This window comes from Lissotriton helveticus, chromosome 8 (assembly GCF_964261635.1).
Source record: "Lissotriton helveticus chromosome 8, aLisHel1.1, whole genome shotgun sequence".
Classification (NCBI taxonomy): Eukaryota; Metazoa; Chordata; class Amphibia; order Caudata; family Salamandridae; genus Lissotriton; species Lissotriton helveticus.
In genome coordinates this window covers 1,014,726,014-1,014,740,876 of record NC_136069.1, presented here as the reverse complement: position 1 = coordinate 1,014,740,876, position 14,863 = coordinate 1,014,726,014, and the positions used below count along the sequence as shown (strand labels likewise).

Here is a 14,863-nt window from a genome sequence, read left to right as displayed (position 1 = left end):
GTCCAGAACACAACTGCTCGGGCACTGCTCAGACTTCCCAAGCGTGCCTCTATTAGTATTTCACAGGTTGCTGGTGAAGCAAAGGGTTACTTTCAAAGCTATATGCTAATGTTTCTCTTCTCAAGGCCCTTCTTACCTGTTGTCGCTGGTTACTCCTTATGTTCCGACAAGGAACTGAAGATCGGCTGAAGCTAAACAGACCAGAATTGGAGGCAGTGCTCCCTCTGAAACTCTTTTTAGGTAAAAATTGAAAACCTGGCTCTTCGGAACTTGTTAGGACCTATCCAGTTGTAAGGGCAACGCTTTTCCTCCAAAGTCAGTATACTAGTGCTGGGACACTTTCCAAGAAGTAGATATGCACTTTACACGATACAATTATTATTATTAGAGGGAACCAGACAGTAGCCCACCATTTTGCAGTTTATCTTTTTTTGTGTGAACTAGGGGTATCGTTCTTGCTCTAGATATGAAAAGAGGGGTTGGAAGTCGGGGGTAAGGGCAAATAAGTTATTGGGATTATGATAGGGGGGCAATAGGTCTCAGCATACCTTCATACACCCGTCGTTTTCATTTACCTATTTATATATTGCACCATATAAATCATGTTTAGATTTTGATACAGGAAAGGAAAATCAATGAAAAAATGTTTCCTAAATTATTTCAATTTTCACAAATTGTGTATTAGTGAAACTAGTGTGTAGCTTCTGTTTTGTGGGATAAATACGAATCATGAAGGTATCTGGGTATCAGTTGGCCATTATCATCCCATTATCAATAAGAACACACCGAGCTCAGACACACATCCTTAAAGGCCTTTGAAAACCCAGTCCAGACTTTGAGGACACCCCCTTGGTATCCTAAGGGCCTTAAGGCTATAAAGTGGCATCAGTTACACCTATTGAAGGACCATTATTGAGACTTCACTTCCTGTTGGTAATTGTCTAGGAAATTAATTAAGGAAACCGTGTCAAACGCAAAACAGACAAGAAGTTAGGGGCTAAGAGTGCCTGGAGATTGTAGTGCAGTCTCGAGGGACGACGGTAAGGAATTGAAGAAATACATGAGTATTGCTCTGGGCCATCCAGCGATTACAATGTATACTAGACTAGATCAGTTATAAAGGGTACAGCTTAGATGACCTCTGAGTCCTCCTACAGCGTAACTAAGCAGGTCTCTGTTTCTGAAAGGCCCATAAACCTTATCAATTAAATTAAGAATTGATGTACCACCCTCAGTGACACATCCATTCAGATAGGAAACCGCAGCATTAGAAGCCACAACCGGCACACATACACAGAACGCTGCTTCAGGTGCCTCTTTGAACTTGACTGGATAGGCACTATAGCACCATTTTCATCAACAAAGCTGTTAAATCAACCATTACATATTAGTACCTCACATCAAAGCTCACCTTACACCTCACATAATGTTAACCATGAATGAGCGATGAATACTTGGGGGGCTGTTCTAAGTCATTTCATTCCCAAAGCTTGTAGGGGCCATCCAGTGTAGGGAAAATCATGTATCTATACCCATACTGCATCCCTAACACTCACCAACAATAAGCATTCTACAATGTTCATTTGTTTTATGACATCAGGCGGCGTTTGAGACATATTGTGACATGATTCTCCTATCAGTCTCTGTAAGGGGAAGTTATGGAACATTTAATTTCAGCAAACAGCCATTACAAAGCAGCTGTTACCAATCATGCCTTTACCACGCATGCGTTACATTGCATCCACCTTTATCATGCACACCCTATAACCTGCTTTTTTTTACAATGCGAATGCCTTTACCACGCATGCCTTTACAACGAATCAACGTTGTAAAAGTATACATAGTAAGGGATGTATGTCAGTACAACGCAATCTTTTAGATCGCGGTACTTGACATCGCAGATTTTACGACGCAAGTCGTTACAACGACTTGCGTTGGAGGGCGCGGAGTTCGGAATTTTATAATTTTATATTCCAACACAAGTCCCCGTAACAGTAGGGAAGGTGTTGGAATATAAAATTACAACATTCCTTATCCCACAGCGCCATCCAGCGCAAGTCGTAGTAACGACTTGGGTTGTAATAGCTGCGGGGAAAAGGTCGTGCGGTGTAAACACCGCGTTGTAAACGACGTTTCCCCCTGGTAGGGACATATGCGTGGTACTGGTGGTAATAGTATATGCATGATTAAGGTGCTGTTGTGTGGTAAGGCCATATATGTGGTAAAGCTGTTGGCATGGTTAAGGCTATCGGCGTTGTTAGAGGAAACAGAAAGCCCCGTCTGCTTCCTATTTATGACCTGTTCTGAGCCTGAAGAGATGCCTCTTCATCATTGTGAGTGAGGTAGGAGGGATTGGGCCTTGGGCGGTGGGGAGGGGCTGTGTTAGGTTTTTGGGGCGGGGGTATGGTTTTAGGGCTTTAGTGTATTTTCAAAAAGGGCTAAGGGGGGGTCATGCAGGGTTCCTGTTTTAGGGTACAGGGCAGGGGATGGGTATTTTTTAAAAGGCTGGGGGCCAAGGGGGTCACACTGAGGTTCACTTTTAGGGCTCAGGGCAGGGGTCGGGTATTTGTAAAAAAGAGGCTGGGGGCCTGAGGAGGATGGCGACAGGGACTAGTTTTAGGGCTCAGGGCAGGGGGCCAGGGAAAGTTTTTACCACGCTTAGGCCAATAACATTCATGCTTTTACAATGAAATTTGTTGTATAACCATGCTTGGTAAAGGCATATTCGATGTTAGAAAATGCATGGTAAAGGAGTTTATGCGTGGGAAAGGCGTTTGCGTTGTAATGCGCGCGTGGTAAAGGCATGTGTTTCAATGGAATGCATTGTACCATTATACAGCCTTTGATTTCAGTGTACCCCAATTGTTTAAGTGACCATGTCCACCAATTCACATGAGGTCTGCTAGTCGCATATCAACACAATGGCAAAATATGCCCGGTTCCACCTAAGCTACCTCAGAAAACTGAAACCCTTCCTAAATAAGTCAGACCTTAAAACTGAAGTCCAGACACTAGTAATATCAAGGATCGAGTACGGTTTCACAACCCTAGCTGGTCTCCCCAAGATTTTAACAGCCCCTCTGAAAGCCTGTCTCAATGCGCCCACAAGACTTATAACGGGCTCCAGGAAATTCGACCACATTACCCCTCATCTGAAAACGCTTAACTGGTTGCCTTACAAAGCGAAAATACAACTGAAAATGGCATGTATTACCCATAAAGTGATTCATTGCAAAACACCAGCATACCTAGCTCAGAAAATAACACTATCAGGAGGATGCTGCGTATACCAGAGTCAGGGAGATCTACTACTGAAACCGTCCCGTTTCCGTAAGAAAAGCTTTCTCTCGTGCAGCACCTAGAATTTGGAACACTCTCCCCCCTAACATTAGAAGAATTTCATCAATCTCTGCTTTCAGAAAGGAAGCCAAATCTTTTTACATGAGTAAATACCTACCATAATCGCAACAGACTCGTCATTATCAGGGATCCACCATGATCATATGCATGCTACCTCTCACCGAACAATAACCTCTTTGGGGTACTGTATATATGTTTTTTGTGAGCATAATTGTTTTTGCAAATAGTGTACAACTACTGATGACTTGGTAACAAAATTGTTGATAGATATACCAATGTAAAGCACTCTGATACCCCACTCACGGTCATGTCCACGCTATATAAAATACCAAATAAATAAATAAAAATAAATAGTACCCCCTTCATTCACCAAAATCTCCAAGTTGGTCCATCATGACATTCGTTATTAGGGAATTCTGGTCTTTATCCTTTTCCAAAAATGCAAATGATTCGCAACTGCTATCCCTAGGTGGCAATATTTGTCATAACAGGCTCAGGAATGAAGTATCATAAAAACACAACTTAACAGAGACTGCACCATTCCAAAATGGATTTTCTTCAGAGGTTCATATGTAACCTCAAACACGATGTAGCCCAAAAAACAGAAATCCAAGCAGGCCTTACTGAAGAAAGAGGACTGCAGAAGGAATAGCTTGTAACTGTGTAGAAAACAGCTTTTCACACTCACCTTTTACTTCTGTCTACTATTCTCCAGCTCTTGGGACAAATTTGAGTTCACTTTTTATATTCTGGATCTCTGACAGGTTGAACGCTGGTCCCGGGAGTTTCACAGCACCTGGAAGATGCTTCTTTTGCTCTTCTTCTGTGGCAGTGTGGTCAGGTGATTGTGCACTCTACAAATAAAAAAGAAAGAATGTCAGTATATCCTTATGCAGAGGAAGCTGAAAAGGTAAATGGATGATTGAAAGGGGAACACATGTGATGGAATAATTATTGTTTAAGTGTTCTTCTATTGGGCCATAAAAACAGCTCTCAAGAACCCTTATGCAATATAAATATATACATACGTTTTACTTATGCACTTATATTTTCCATCTAATTTGTATTGTACAGGTTGCACCGATTATGGGGATCCAGTGATAACCTCAAATTGACCTTTTAGCTAAGATCAGCTCATAGTGACACACATTAGAGATAAACTGTAAGGAAATTACATAGGAGAGGATGGATAGTCAAGCCACTGATAGTTGTGGGAAGGGTGCGTGTTATTTTAATCCTCCTCTCTGTCAACAAGACCTGGGCTTGAAAGGGTGAGATTACATGACTACTTCAGTATCCTATATACTGTTACAGTTGTTATTGTTACCGTGGAACAGCACTGCTCACTTTTACAAAGGCAAAGAAATACTGTTCTACTGAGTTTGACTTAATACTTTGAAAGCGACTGAACTAGGGAGCAGCTAGAAAATTAAAATACCCCCCACTTTGAACTAAACCTCTGATGGCACCACGCAAGCAAAGCAAATGAGCCCCAACTATCCCCTAGAACTCACTTGTCTCTTCCATCCAAGCATCTACGCATTCATACTTTCACTCTTCCATCCACCGGCTGATAGCCACTGTTACATTCTGTCATTTATTCATTCTTGTATCAATCATTCAAACTATCCCTAGTCCATCCATTCATCAACTCTGGCATCCATCCAGCCCTACATTCTGCCATCGATCAGTCTGTCCAGCCATCCACCCATCCATTCATCCACTATGCCATCCATCCTTCCACCCATGCTGCCATCCATCCATCCACTATACCATCCATTCATCCCTCCATCCATCATACCCTCTGATATCCATGTATCCTCTTTTCTGTCCATCCATGCTGCAATCCATCCATTCAGTCTGCCATCTATCCACCCATCCAGCCATCCACTCTGCCATTCACCACCCACACATCCATCCATACCCACTGCCATCCACCCATCCACTCTGCCAATCATCCATCCATCCACTCTGACTTTCACCACCCACACATCCATCCATACCCTCTGCCATCCCTCCATCCATCCACTCTGCCATTCACCCATCCACTCTGCCATCCATCATTTCATCCATCCACCCTGCCATCCTTCAATCCAGTATGCCATCCTTCCATCCATCCAGCCTACCTGCTATTCATTCATCCATTCTGCCATCCATCCATCTTGCCATCCATCCATCATACATTCATCCACTCTGTTGTCCACTCATCTACCCATTCATGCATTTGTCCATCCACTCTGTCATCCATTTGCTCATCTTTTCACCTACTCATCCATTAATCCTTTTACTCTGCCATCCTATCACCTGTCCGACATCCTACACAGTCACTCACTCGCCCGTCCGTTCATTCCTCTACTCTGCCATCCTTTTACCTGCCCATACCCCTATCCATTCACTCATCCTTTCAACCACTCACTTATCCATCCACCCATTCAGGGTTGGATTGGTAAGGCGGGCACTCTGGCAATGGCAGAGGGGCCGGTTTCCAAGTCCCAGGTGTGGGCTGCTTTTTCAGGAAGCCTGAGGGGCAGATGTGGGCGGTGTCTGTGGTGTGGGATGCTGCCAGCGGCTGAGTGGGTGCCCGAGTGGCATTTCTGGGGGAGATGGGCGTCCATTACCTCACCTTTACCAACGGGGCAGAGGTGTCACTCCCTTTCTTTCGCTGGGCCGGCCTATTATGTATGCATATTGAGCGGGGCAGGGGGACTGAGCAGAAGTGGCCTCACTTGATTTCAGGTGTGTTTCACCAGTGTGAACTAATCCGTGCATTCTTTAAAATATAAATGAAGTTAAGAAGACATGCCTGTGTCAGAGACTCACCCCCCCTCCTTCTTTTCATAAAACTCCGCCGAAGCAGTGTTTTGCGGAAAAGCCATATGCAAAGGTGGCACACTTTTTTTTTTAGTGTGCCCGGGCTGATTTTTTATCCCAATCCAACCCTGCACCCATTCACCCACTCACTCATCCATCCATACTTTCACCCTTCCATTCCATTTTCTTTCCATCGTTTCCTCTTCTAATGACCCATCTTTCGTCCTCCCTTGCCCTTGCTTGCTCTGCTACTGACGCTGTATTCCTTCATAGAGATAGTTATCAGGTTTTCTCTGCCGAGTTGCAGAGAAAGGTCCACAAAGAACCGCACCCCCAATGTAACTGCCAAAGTGGGGGGTACAGGACGCCCTGACTGAATCACATTATTTTGTCAGAGAATGTCACCAGGATGGCGGGAAACCATTCGTGCAGCCGCCTGTAAGCCTTAAAGTTTAAGGTCATGGTGAGAAGCGGAGTCCAGAGACTGGGGTTGTAGAAAGATCGAACGGAACCCATCAGGACCAGGGGCCATACCTTTTGGGCCCTTGTACATTGCCTCGAGCACTTCCCCATAATGAAAAATAAGGATCGCAGGCCCCGGCCCGTGAAAGAAAGATTATTGTAAGATACAGCAATCAAAATGTCGACATAAGTGAAGACAAAATGTCTGACCTAGCCGTCAGGTGGAATGTGGGAGTCCAAATGAGAAGAATTACCAGCCTCCCATAAAGGGTAGTTTATCACTCGCTAGAGGCCACTACTATCTCCTAGGGTACAAGCCTGGTTTATACATTCCCCGGTATTCTCTTTTATAGCCATTTTTCTCTCTTTAATAAAATTTTTATAGTTTGTTCTACAAAGGGCAACTCCCAGATCTCAGCGGGAATATTGTTTAAAGTTCAAAATCAGCGTGGAGTGAGTAAGGAATAAATGTGGTTGAAGATTCAACTTGGGTGCACAAGAAACAGACAAGATTTTATTTATTCAAGATTTGATGCTATTAAAAGTATTTATTATCACTTCTGGACCAGAAGTGAAATCAAGGAAACTATAAAAATCTAAAATACAATGAGAAATACGGTGTCCACAGAAATTATCAGGTATTTTACTAACTCAGCAGAGTCTACGACTGTGATTTTTAGACACAGGGTCAGACTGATTTGCATATGGCCATGTCTGAACTGGGGTGGCAGAGTGGGCTAAAGAACGGTGATGGATTAAACCCAGATCTTTTGACTGGGTGTGAGTGTTTGATTGATTCAGATGCTCCGTCCATCACCCCCCCTTTTGTACCGTGATTTTTAGTCACGACAGACCTCTTAATGGAGGGTGTCCAGGTTGATTTATAGTGACCCCGTTTAAAAGAACTTATACAGGATTGTGGTGGCTGAATTTACTAATCCCTACTGTAAAGTCCATAACTATAGGACACTTTGTGACAGAAAGAAAGATAGCATGATTTCAAAGTGGTGGCCACTTTTTGTAATAGTAGGGTGGTTGCTGACATAACCTAAGTCTTCACTCCAAATGGAAATAAAAGATAAATTAAACTCGTCTGTTGGGTAATTTACTGCTTCCCTCAGGGAGGAGTGATTAAGGTGCAGTGTGCAATCAGGTGTAAAAATCCAACATCAATCTGGAAAAAAACAATCTCTTTTACATAGATGCATATTAACATCTCCCAAAAGAATGATGGAAAAATATGTGGGAAAGGACTTCACAGTAATGCGAACATGATATCTGTTAAAATTATAATTGTTAAAACTAATAACTAACACACAAATTGAATCAATCATTGCTATTCAAAGAGGAAAGGACATCATACCTTTTGCGAATGAGAATAGTAGAACTAGTGATAAATGAGGGGTCATTGGCTGAATGGCTTGTCAAAATAAGGGTGTGTAGGAAAGTTCCCTTTTTGGATGTTCACCCCCACCCACACTTTTTACTCTGGATGCTGTGGTTTTCGAACTGAAAATGCACTGGAACCAGTTAATCAGGCCCCAGTGCCAGTGCTCTTTCCCTCTAAAGATAATGTGAAGTGGTAAACCCAATTGGCAAGATATGTTGCCCCACTTTATAAGTCTCTAATATTTGGTACAGGTGGTACCCAGGGCATGGGTGTTAAATGGGTCACCAGTGCTGCAGCACTATTTGTGCTACCCTAAGTGACCAAAGTAAAAATAAAGTCTGCAGGGCTGCTACCACAGCCTGCACGAACAGCTTCTCTGCTCGAGTGCGACTCTGCACACACCATGTGTGACAGAGTTACCCCACTGCCTTAGGGTATTTCAGTCACCCCGAGGTAGGCCTCCTAAATCCCATCAGCCAAGCTCAGGAGGCAGGGTGCATTATCTTAATGGTGAAGGTATATATGTACAGACAGTAACTTTGCCATTCAAGTTCACTGTAAGTGAACAACAGTCTATAAGTTAATGTGGACTAGTCCCCTGCAGTCAGCAGGTACAAACCGCACTTCCACGTTCCAAAGAAGGACCGACCACCGGGCTCCGCTATGGACCAGCTCAGAAGTAACACACCAGGTGCCTTCTGGGAAGCCCAGTCCTGCTTCTCACTGAGTTTCAGATCCCTACAACATTCCTAAGATCTCTGGAAGAAGATTAACCCGGCAGTGACTTTTGCCAGAATCAAGGCTTGTTAGTGGTCAAGCTGACTACCAACTGCTTCACTCTACGTCCACCCGGAGGATCCTTCTGCATCATCCCCCCTCCACCTCTGTGGTGCAGTTGTCAAGTTTCTGCATCTCAACGAAGGTTTAGTTGGCATGCCTGGTAAAGACAGCACCAGCAATCCTGTTCAGCACCACGGATAGCCAGGTACACCTCTGTACCCGAGACGCACAAACTAGGCAGAGATCTTCTGCCTGGTAATTCCTGCGGCAGGACCCCTCTGAGCTTCACCTCCAAGGGGCTCTTCTGAACTCAACCTGCAAGCATCATTTTGCCAAGTGTTGTTTTTGATAGGCTCCAGCGGCTCCCGTTCAGCACCAAGGACAGCCACGTCATCTCTGCACTGTTTCCCTGGGCAAGGCAAAATTGTTCTGGCTGTTGCAGCTAGGTCTGTGGACCTGCAAGACCTTAACTCCAAGTGGGTTCAGTTGAACTCACCCCACAAGTGGCCGAGTGTCACCTGAGATTTTCCCCATTGACCCCAATGGTAAAGTTTGACAGCTCTGCAAAGTATTGATTTAATGGTAATGCCTCTCAGCCATTCCACACAATATTACCACCTAGCTACAGGATGAGTGGTGAGAAAAGCTGAAGGTTCAGATGACTATTAGGGCAACACTTTAGAATCTGAGAAGTAGACCCTTATGGGGCCGTAGAGACAGGTTCAGATGGTATCATAAGAAACTCTGATGTCCACAAAGCATCAAGAAGGCTCTGAGAATTAGAGACATTATTGGGATTAGGCAAGTGAACTAAAAAGAATACATTCAATGGCCGCCAAGTAATCTTGTTGATTAATATTTATGTTAGGGGCACCAGGGGGAAGCACTCGCAAGTTTTAGCGGCTCTGGAGCTTCTCCTTGATACCCTACCGGAAATCAACAAGGTAATTGTTATGGGTGATTTCAATATTACTTTTGAACCACTTACTCTGGAGGATATCCCTTGTGATGTGGTAATTGACAGGAATTGGAGGATCCCAGAGTTAGAGCTTGGGCCAGTTAAGAAGTGGACTGATGTTATCATTCAGATGAATAGCATTTGTACGGAACGCGGCCTAAGGGCCTTGAATGGACGCACTAAATCTGACAGGATAAGCTCATCGACCTTTAATAATGGGTACTCTGCACGTAGAATAGATTATATACTGGCAAGCTTGAGTCTGTGGCCACAGGTGGAGGACATGTTGGTTATTGAACGTGTAGAAAGCGATCATAACCGGCTTTGTTGCTCTTTCTTCTTAATCCAGCCCTTGCTCGATATAAGCTCTGGATATTGTAGCTACTCCGGGGAGGTCGTCCTAGCCAATGACTTGAGGAGACTTAAGTGGGTTCAGGTAAAAGACTCTCCCACTCTCCTAGACAATATAGCAAAAGCTTGCAATGTGCTATTAATGACCTTGAGAGCAATGCACTGCTGATCGGAGCCCCTGACAACTCATGTAAGATTCATACCGATTTCTTCAACCTCCTACATTCTTTCTTTTTTCACAAAAGGAAGGAACCCTAAAATGCTTCCCCAAGCTGTGGGCCGTTGGTATAATGAAGAATGCCGAACAACACGCAGGGCTCTGGGGGAAGCAATCAAGGGGGGCATTCCAACTATCATACGGGAAGCGAGGTTACTCTACAGGGCAGCACAACTTAGGGCAAAGAAGGCATGGGAGGACCAAAGATGGACTGATTTAAGGGAAGCTTGTGCTTCTAGGGACCCCAAGTGGTTTTGGAACACGAATAAATGGTCAAATAAGGGCCCATAGAACAATGTTTCCGTCACCGCATGGGTGAACTATTTTAAACCCCAGTACTCAGCTACCCCCATGGTGGGAATAGTCGAAGATTTTAATACATTTTTCCAGGGAGATACCTTTACATTGAGGGAGGTTGAGCAAGCTCTGGGTTCCATCCAACCAGGGAAAGCGCCTGGCCCGATGGCATACCGGGAGACACCTTACTACACGACAAACCAAGTTGGTGCCGCTATATCCCTCTATTTTCCAATGCAATAGCCCAAGGGGCACCGATCCCAGTGTCCTGGAAAAATGCTGAAATCATTTCAGTTTTTAAAAAAGGGGACAAAGACTGCCCGGGAAACTACAGGCCGATCAGTCTTATAGACTGTACCCAGAAATTAATTGGAAGAAATTGGAAGAATGGTGCTTAATACACTTCAGGGGTGGATCGAGGAGTTTGGCATCCTATCACCTTTTCAAGCTGGATTCAGAGCTGCCATAAACACTATCGACCAAGTATTCAGATTTATTTTAATACACTGGAAACAAGTCAGCCTGGGTAAGGGTAGCCTTTACGCTGCCTTTATCGATCTAAGGGCGGCCTTCGATCTAGTTCCCCGGTGGGAGTTATGGCTTGTCCTTAAACATCTAGGCCTTCCCTTGGATCTCCTAACCCTGATCAGCCGACTCCATGAAGACAATAAGGCCCAAATAAGATGGGGTGGACAGGGGGATATGACGGAATCTTTACCAGTGGAACGAGGTGTGAGACAGGGTTGTGTTCTGGCCCCCACCCTATTTACGTTATATATTAATGGTATTGCAGATTGCCTGAGTTGAAACCCGACGGATGCTCCAATGCTAGGTGGTGTCAAGGTACCCATCCTGATGTTTGCCGATGACACGTTGATCCTCTCCAAAACCCAGACCGGACTTAAGAAAGCTCTCAAAATTTTTGAGGATTTCTGCAGTGAGAGGGGATTGGAGGTCAACGTGTCTAAAACTAAGCTAATGGCATTTAATGCACGCAAGGCAAACACGAGAGGTTTTGCAATGAAGGAGGGCCCTTTAGAAGTAGTTAATGAGTTTACTTATCTTGGCGTTAACTTCCATGCTAGCATGAAGTGGGACCGGCAAATTGATTTAGCTTCACTAAAGCTCAGACAGATAGCTGGGGTCCTTGTTCAGGAGCATAAATGCTCCATATCCAAGCCTATCAGCCCCGCCCTCGAAATATACAATCTGAAAGCCGTCAGCTCAAGCTTGTATGGCTCTGAGGTGTGGGGCTGTGAGAATCTTGATAACCTTACCACTGCAGAGAATAGGTTCTTAAGAAATTTAACTGGACTTCCCCAGAGCTCACCTATGTGTCCGCTATTGTTAGATCTAGGCAAGAGACCCATAGTAGTTATAGCTAAATTACATCCCCTCCTGTATTGGAGGAGACTGTGGACCACTCCCCAACTGGATGGCTATGCCCAGGGTTTCCTAGATATTATCAGATCAGACACTTCACATCAAATTAAATGGCTCCAGGTAGTAAGAAACCGGAGCTAGGATTGTCTGAATTATGGACTGACCCTGCTAATACTGTCTTTCCATCGAAAGCCATTCTTAAGACTAAGTTCTGGGAATTGTATTCACTGAATAACGCTAAATCACAATTGTCTTCATTATCATGCCACTTCTTGGACCACAAATGTGTTCCAAGGCTGGAACAATACTGGGATGCAATTACGAAACCTTTGGATCGAAAATTGTATTTCCAGTATAGGGTGGGGTCCCTACCAGTCGGATCTTTTACTCAGAAGTGGTCTTCATGCCCGCAAGCTGGGTGCCCAGGATGCTCAGTCAATACTGAGACTACGGCACATATTCTCTGGATCTGTGGCATCTATGCTGCCCCAAGGCGAGTTTGGCTTTTACCAATCTGCAAGCTGCTTGGCACCAGGGTAGCGGCGGAGGCTGACTGCATTTTGCGCACAGATACCTCCTTGCCCATCGTGGCTGCTGTGGCAAAATTCTTAGGGTGGGCATGGACTCTGAGAGCATGGAAAATTAAACATAGTGCCTGATTAAGCCTAAAAACTGTTAACGATGTTTTCCCTGTATGTATATGACCATCTTTTATTCTTTTAACCTAAGGTGTTTTATGGCTTTTAAAATTTTTCATTCCATTTCTGAAGATTTTAATGAATTTTTGTATATTACTAAATGTTTGATTGTCTTGCATTTTTATGATGTATGCTTTTATGACGTAAAAATCGAATAAAGCTTCATGAAATTGAAATTGAAAAAGAATACGATTTTGCTTAATAAGACGCTCGCTGAGGGAAGTTATTGGAAGACAATGAAACAATAGATTTCTTGGAAGGGTTCACATGCTTCATGCGAGTATTAAGGATTTTACAGTGGTATTTCGACTTTTATCTTGCTGAAAGGAGATGCACATCAGACTTAACCTATAGCAGATTCGTGAAAATACATGGGTTGGGTGGAACAATAATAGTGTTGGTGTGTGTCGGATTTGGCTGGACAGCATAGATGGGCCAGGATTTAATGTGTCCAGTTGCTCTTCCACAGTTGCAATTTCAATGTTCAAAACCCCCAAGGCAGTTGTCAGACCGTTCATTATCGAGGTCCTAGATTGGTGCTCACTCGCACCCCTGGGGAAATGGCTTTTCTTATACCTATGTTCCCGAAAGGTGGGAACAATGAAGTTAGGGAGAATGGGCACGCTCCGGCTTTGATCGTGTGCTATGAGGTACAGACAGGTCCTCTCTTGGCCGGGTCTTAGCCCAGGTAGAACCCAGGCATGTCCCATGCCGCAGGAGGGATGTCACAAGACCTTAACCATGGGAGAGATGTCGGCACTATAAGTGCAAAGTGATGGCCTCCCCTACACCCACAGCAGTACAACAGCAGCCCAAGAGGTGTAGTTCCACATCTGGTTATTATCGAGGCCTCCATCACTGGGCTACAATGTCTTGAGGCAGGTGTGGAGTCAGCTGAAAAAACCTGTCTGTGAGGTAATTATGACATTATAAAACACATATTTATCTTCTAAGGATTTTTTCGATGAACATAATATTACAATATATTGAGACCTTCTCTTTACTCTTCCAGGGTATGATTGCAGAAGAAAATGGATAATGATCAGGGTGAGGGCTCATCTACCTCAGTCGTTATATCCTAGTCACAATGAAGGTGCAGTGCAGAAATCATTTTTCTCATATGGAAAAATTAGTCTGCTTGAAGCATGACTCAGTATTTTCTGTCCTCGATGGTACCAGATGACAACGGAAGGGGATTCCAGACCCCCTTGGGCTTAACACATTGCTGGCCCTGAAGATGAACACATTCCACTATCCAGACTTGTGGCTATGTCAGACCTGGAAAGCCACACCCTCTCTAAGAGGTCTTAGAAGTACTCGCCTGTCAATCAGACTAGAGACTTGTGAGGTGCAAAAGAGTGAAGAAAAGCCAAGCACAAGTAAATGCAAGAGGGAGCAATAGTGAAGGAAGGGTAGGCAGCTTGTAGTTGTACTCATCAGAGAGACACAATTAACACTGGTATTGAACACCTCCTTAACTCTAGTGCACGAGATTGAGGGCACAGTCCCAACCTACACAGTAATATCAAGCATAACTCTAACGGCCACTTGAGAGAATGCTCGTCTATTTGGTTAACAAACTTTTGTAGATCACTGATGTAGAAACTGAGGTCCTGCTCATTACACATTACTTGATTCTATTTCAATTGTTCTGTGGTCATGTAAACATCTTTGAGCTATCCCAGAAACTCCTGCATCCATGGAAGAATTATATGTTCTATCAGATACTATACCTTGATCTGACGCATGGCAAGATAATTTCAGTGTTCCCCCACTGAGACACCTACCTCCAAGACAATTACCAACCAGGTCTTTAGTTCACCTAAGTAGACTCATTCCGGTGCAACTGCGGGTTCCACCGCATGTATATGTCAGTCAGAATATCTTTATTCGACTTATTAAAAGTCATACAAAGAAGAGGGAAAAAATTAAAAAACATTTCATACAAAGTTTTTCTTCCTTAAGAACAATATAAATAGACATTTTAGAAGATATTACAAAGTTAAAAAATATTACATTCCTAAGATGAGTATAAGTAGTAAAACATTTACTTTAAGGCGAAGTTTGGCAGACAGCTTTCACCCTTGCGGCGGCTACCAGAAAATTAGCTATGCAAAAAGTAATGTGGGGATTAGGCAATAATTGTAAAAAGAGCA

At 43.9% G+C, this 14,863-nt stretch overlaps 1 protein-coding gene across 1 annotated transcript in view; it reads right to left on the bottom strand.

Moving 5' to 3' along the window:
- SMPX (small muscle protein X-linked) overlaps window positions 1-14,863 on the bottom strand; it is a 307,426-nt gene that overhangs the window by 253,214 nt on the left and 39,349 nt on the right. The window contains exon 2 of the mRNA XM_078658931.1: window positions 4,049-4,214. Coding sequence (XP_078515057.1) covers window positions 4,065-4,214 — 150 coding nt within the window. The 3' untranslated portion in view covers window positions 4,049-4,064. The remainder of the gene's footprint in view (window positions 1-4,048; window positions 4,215-14,863) is intronic.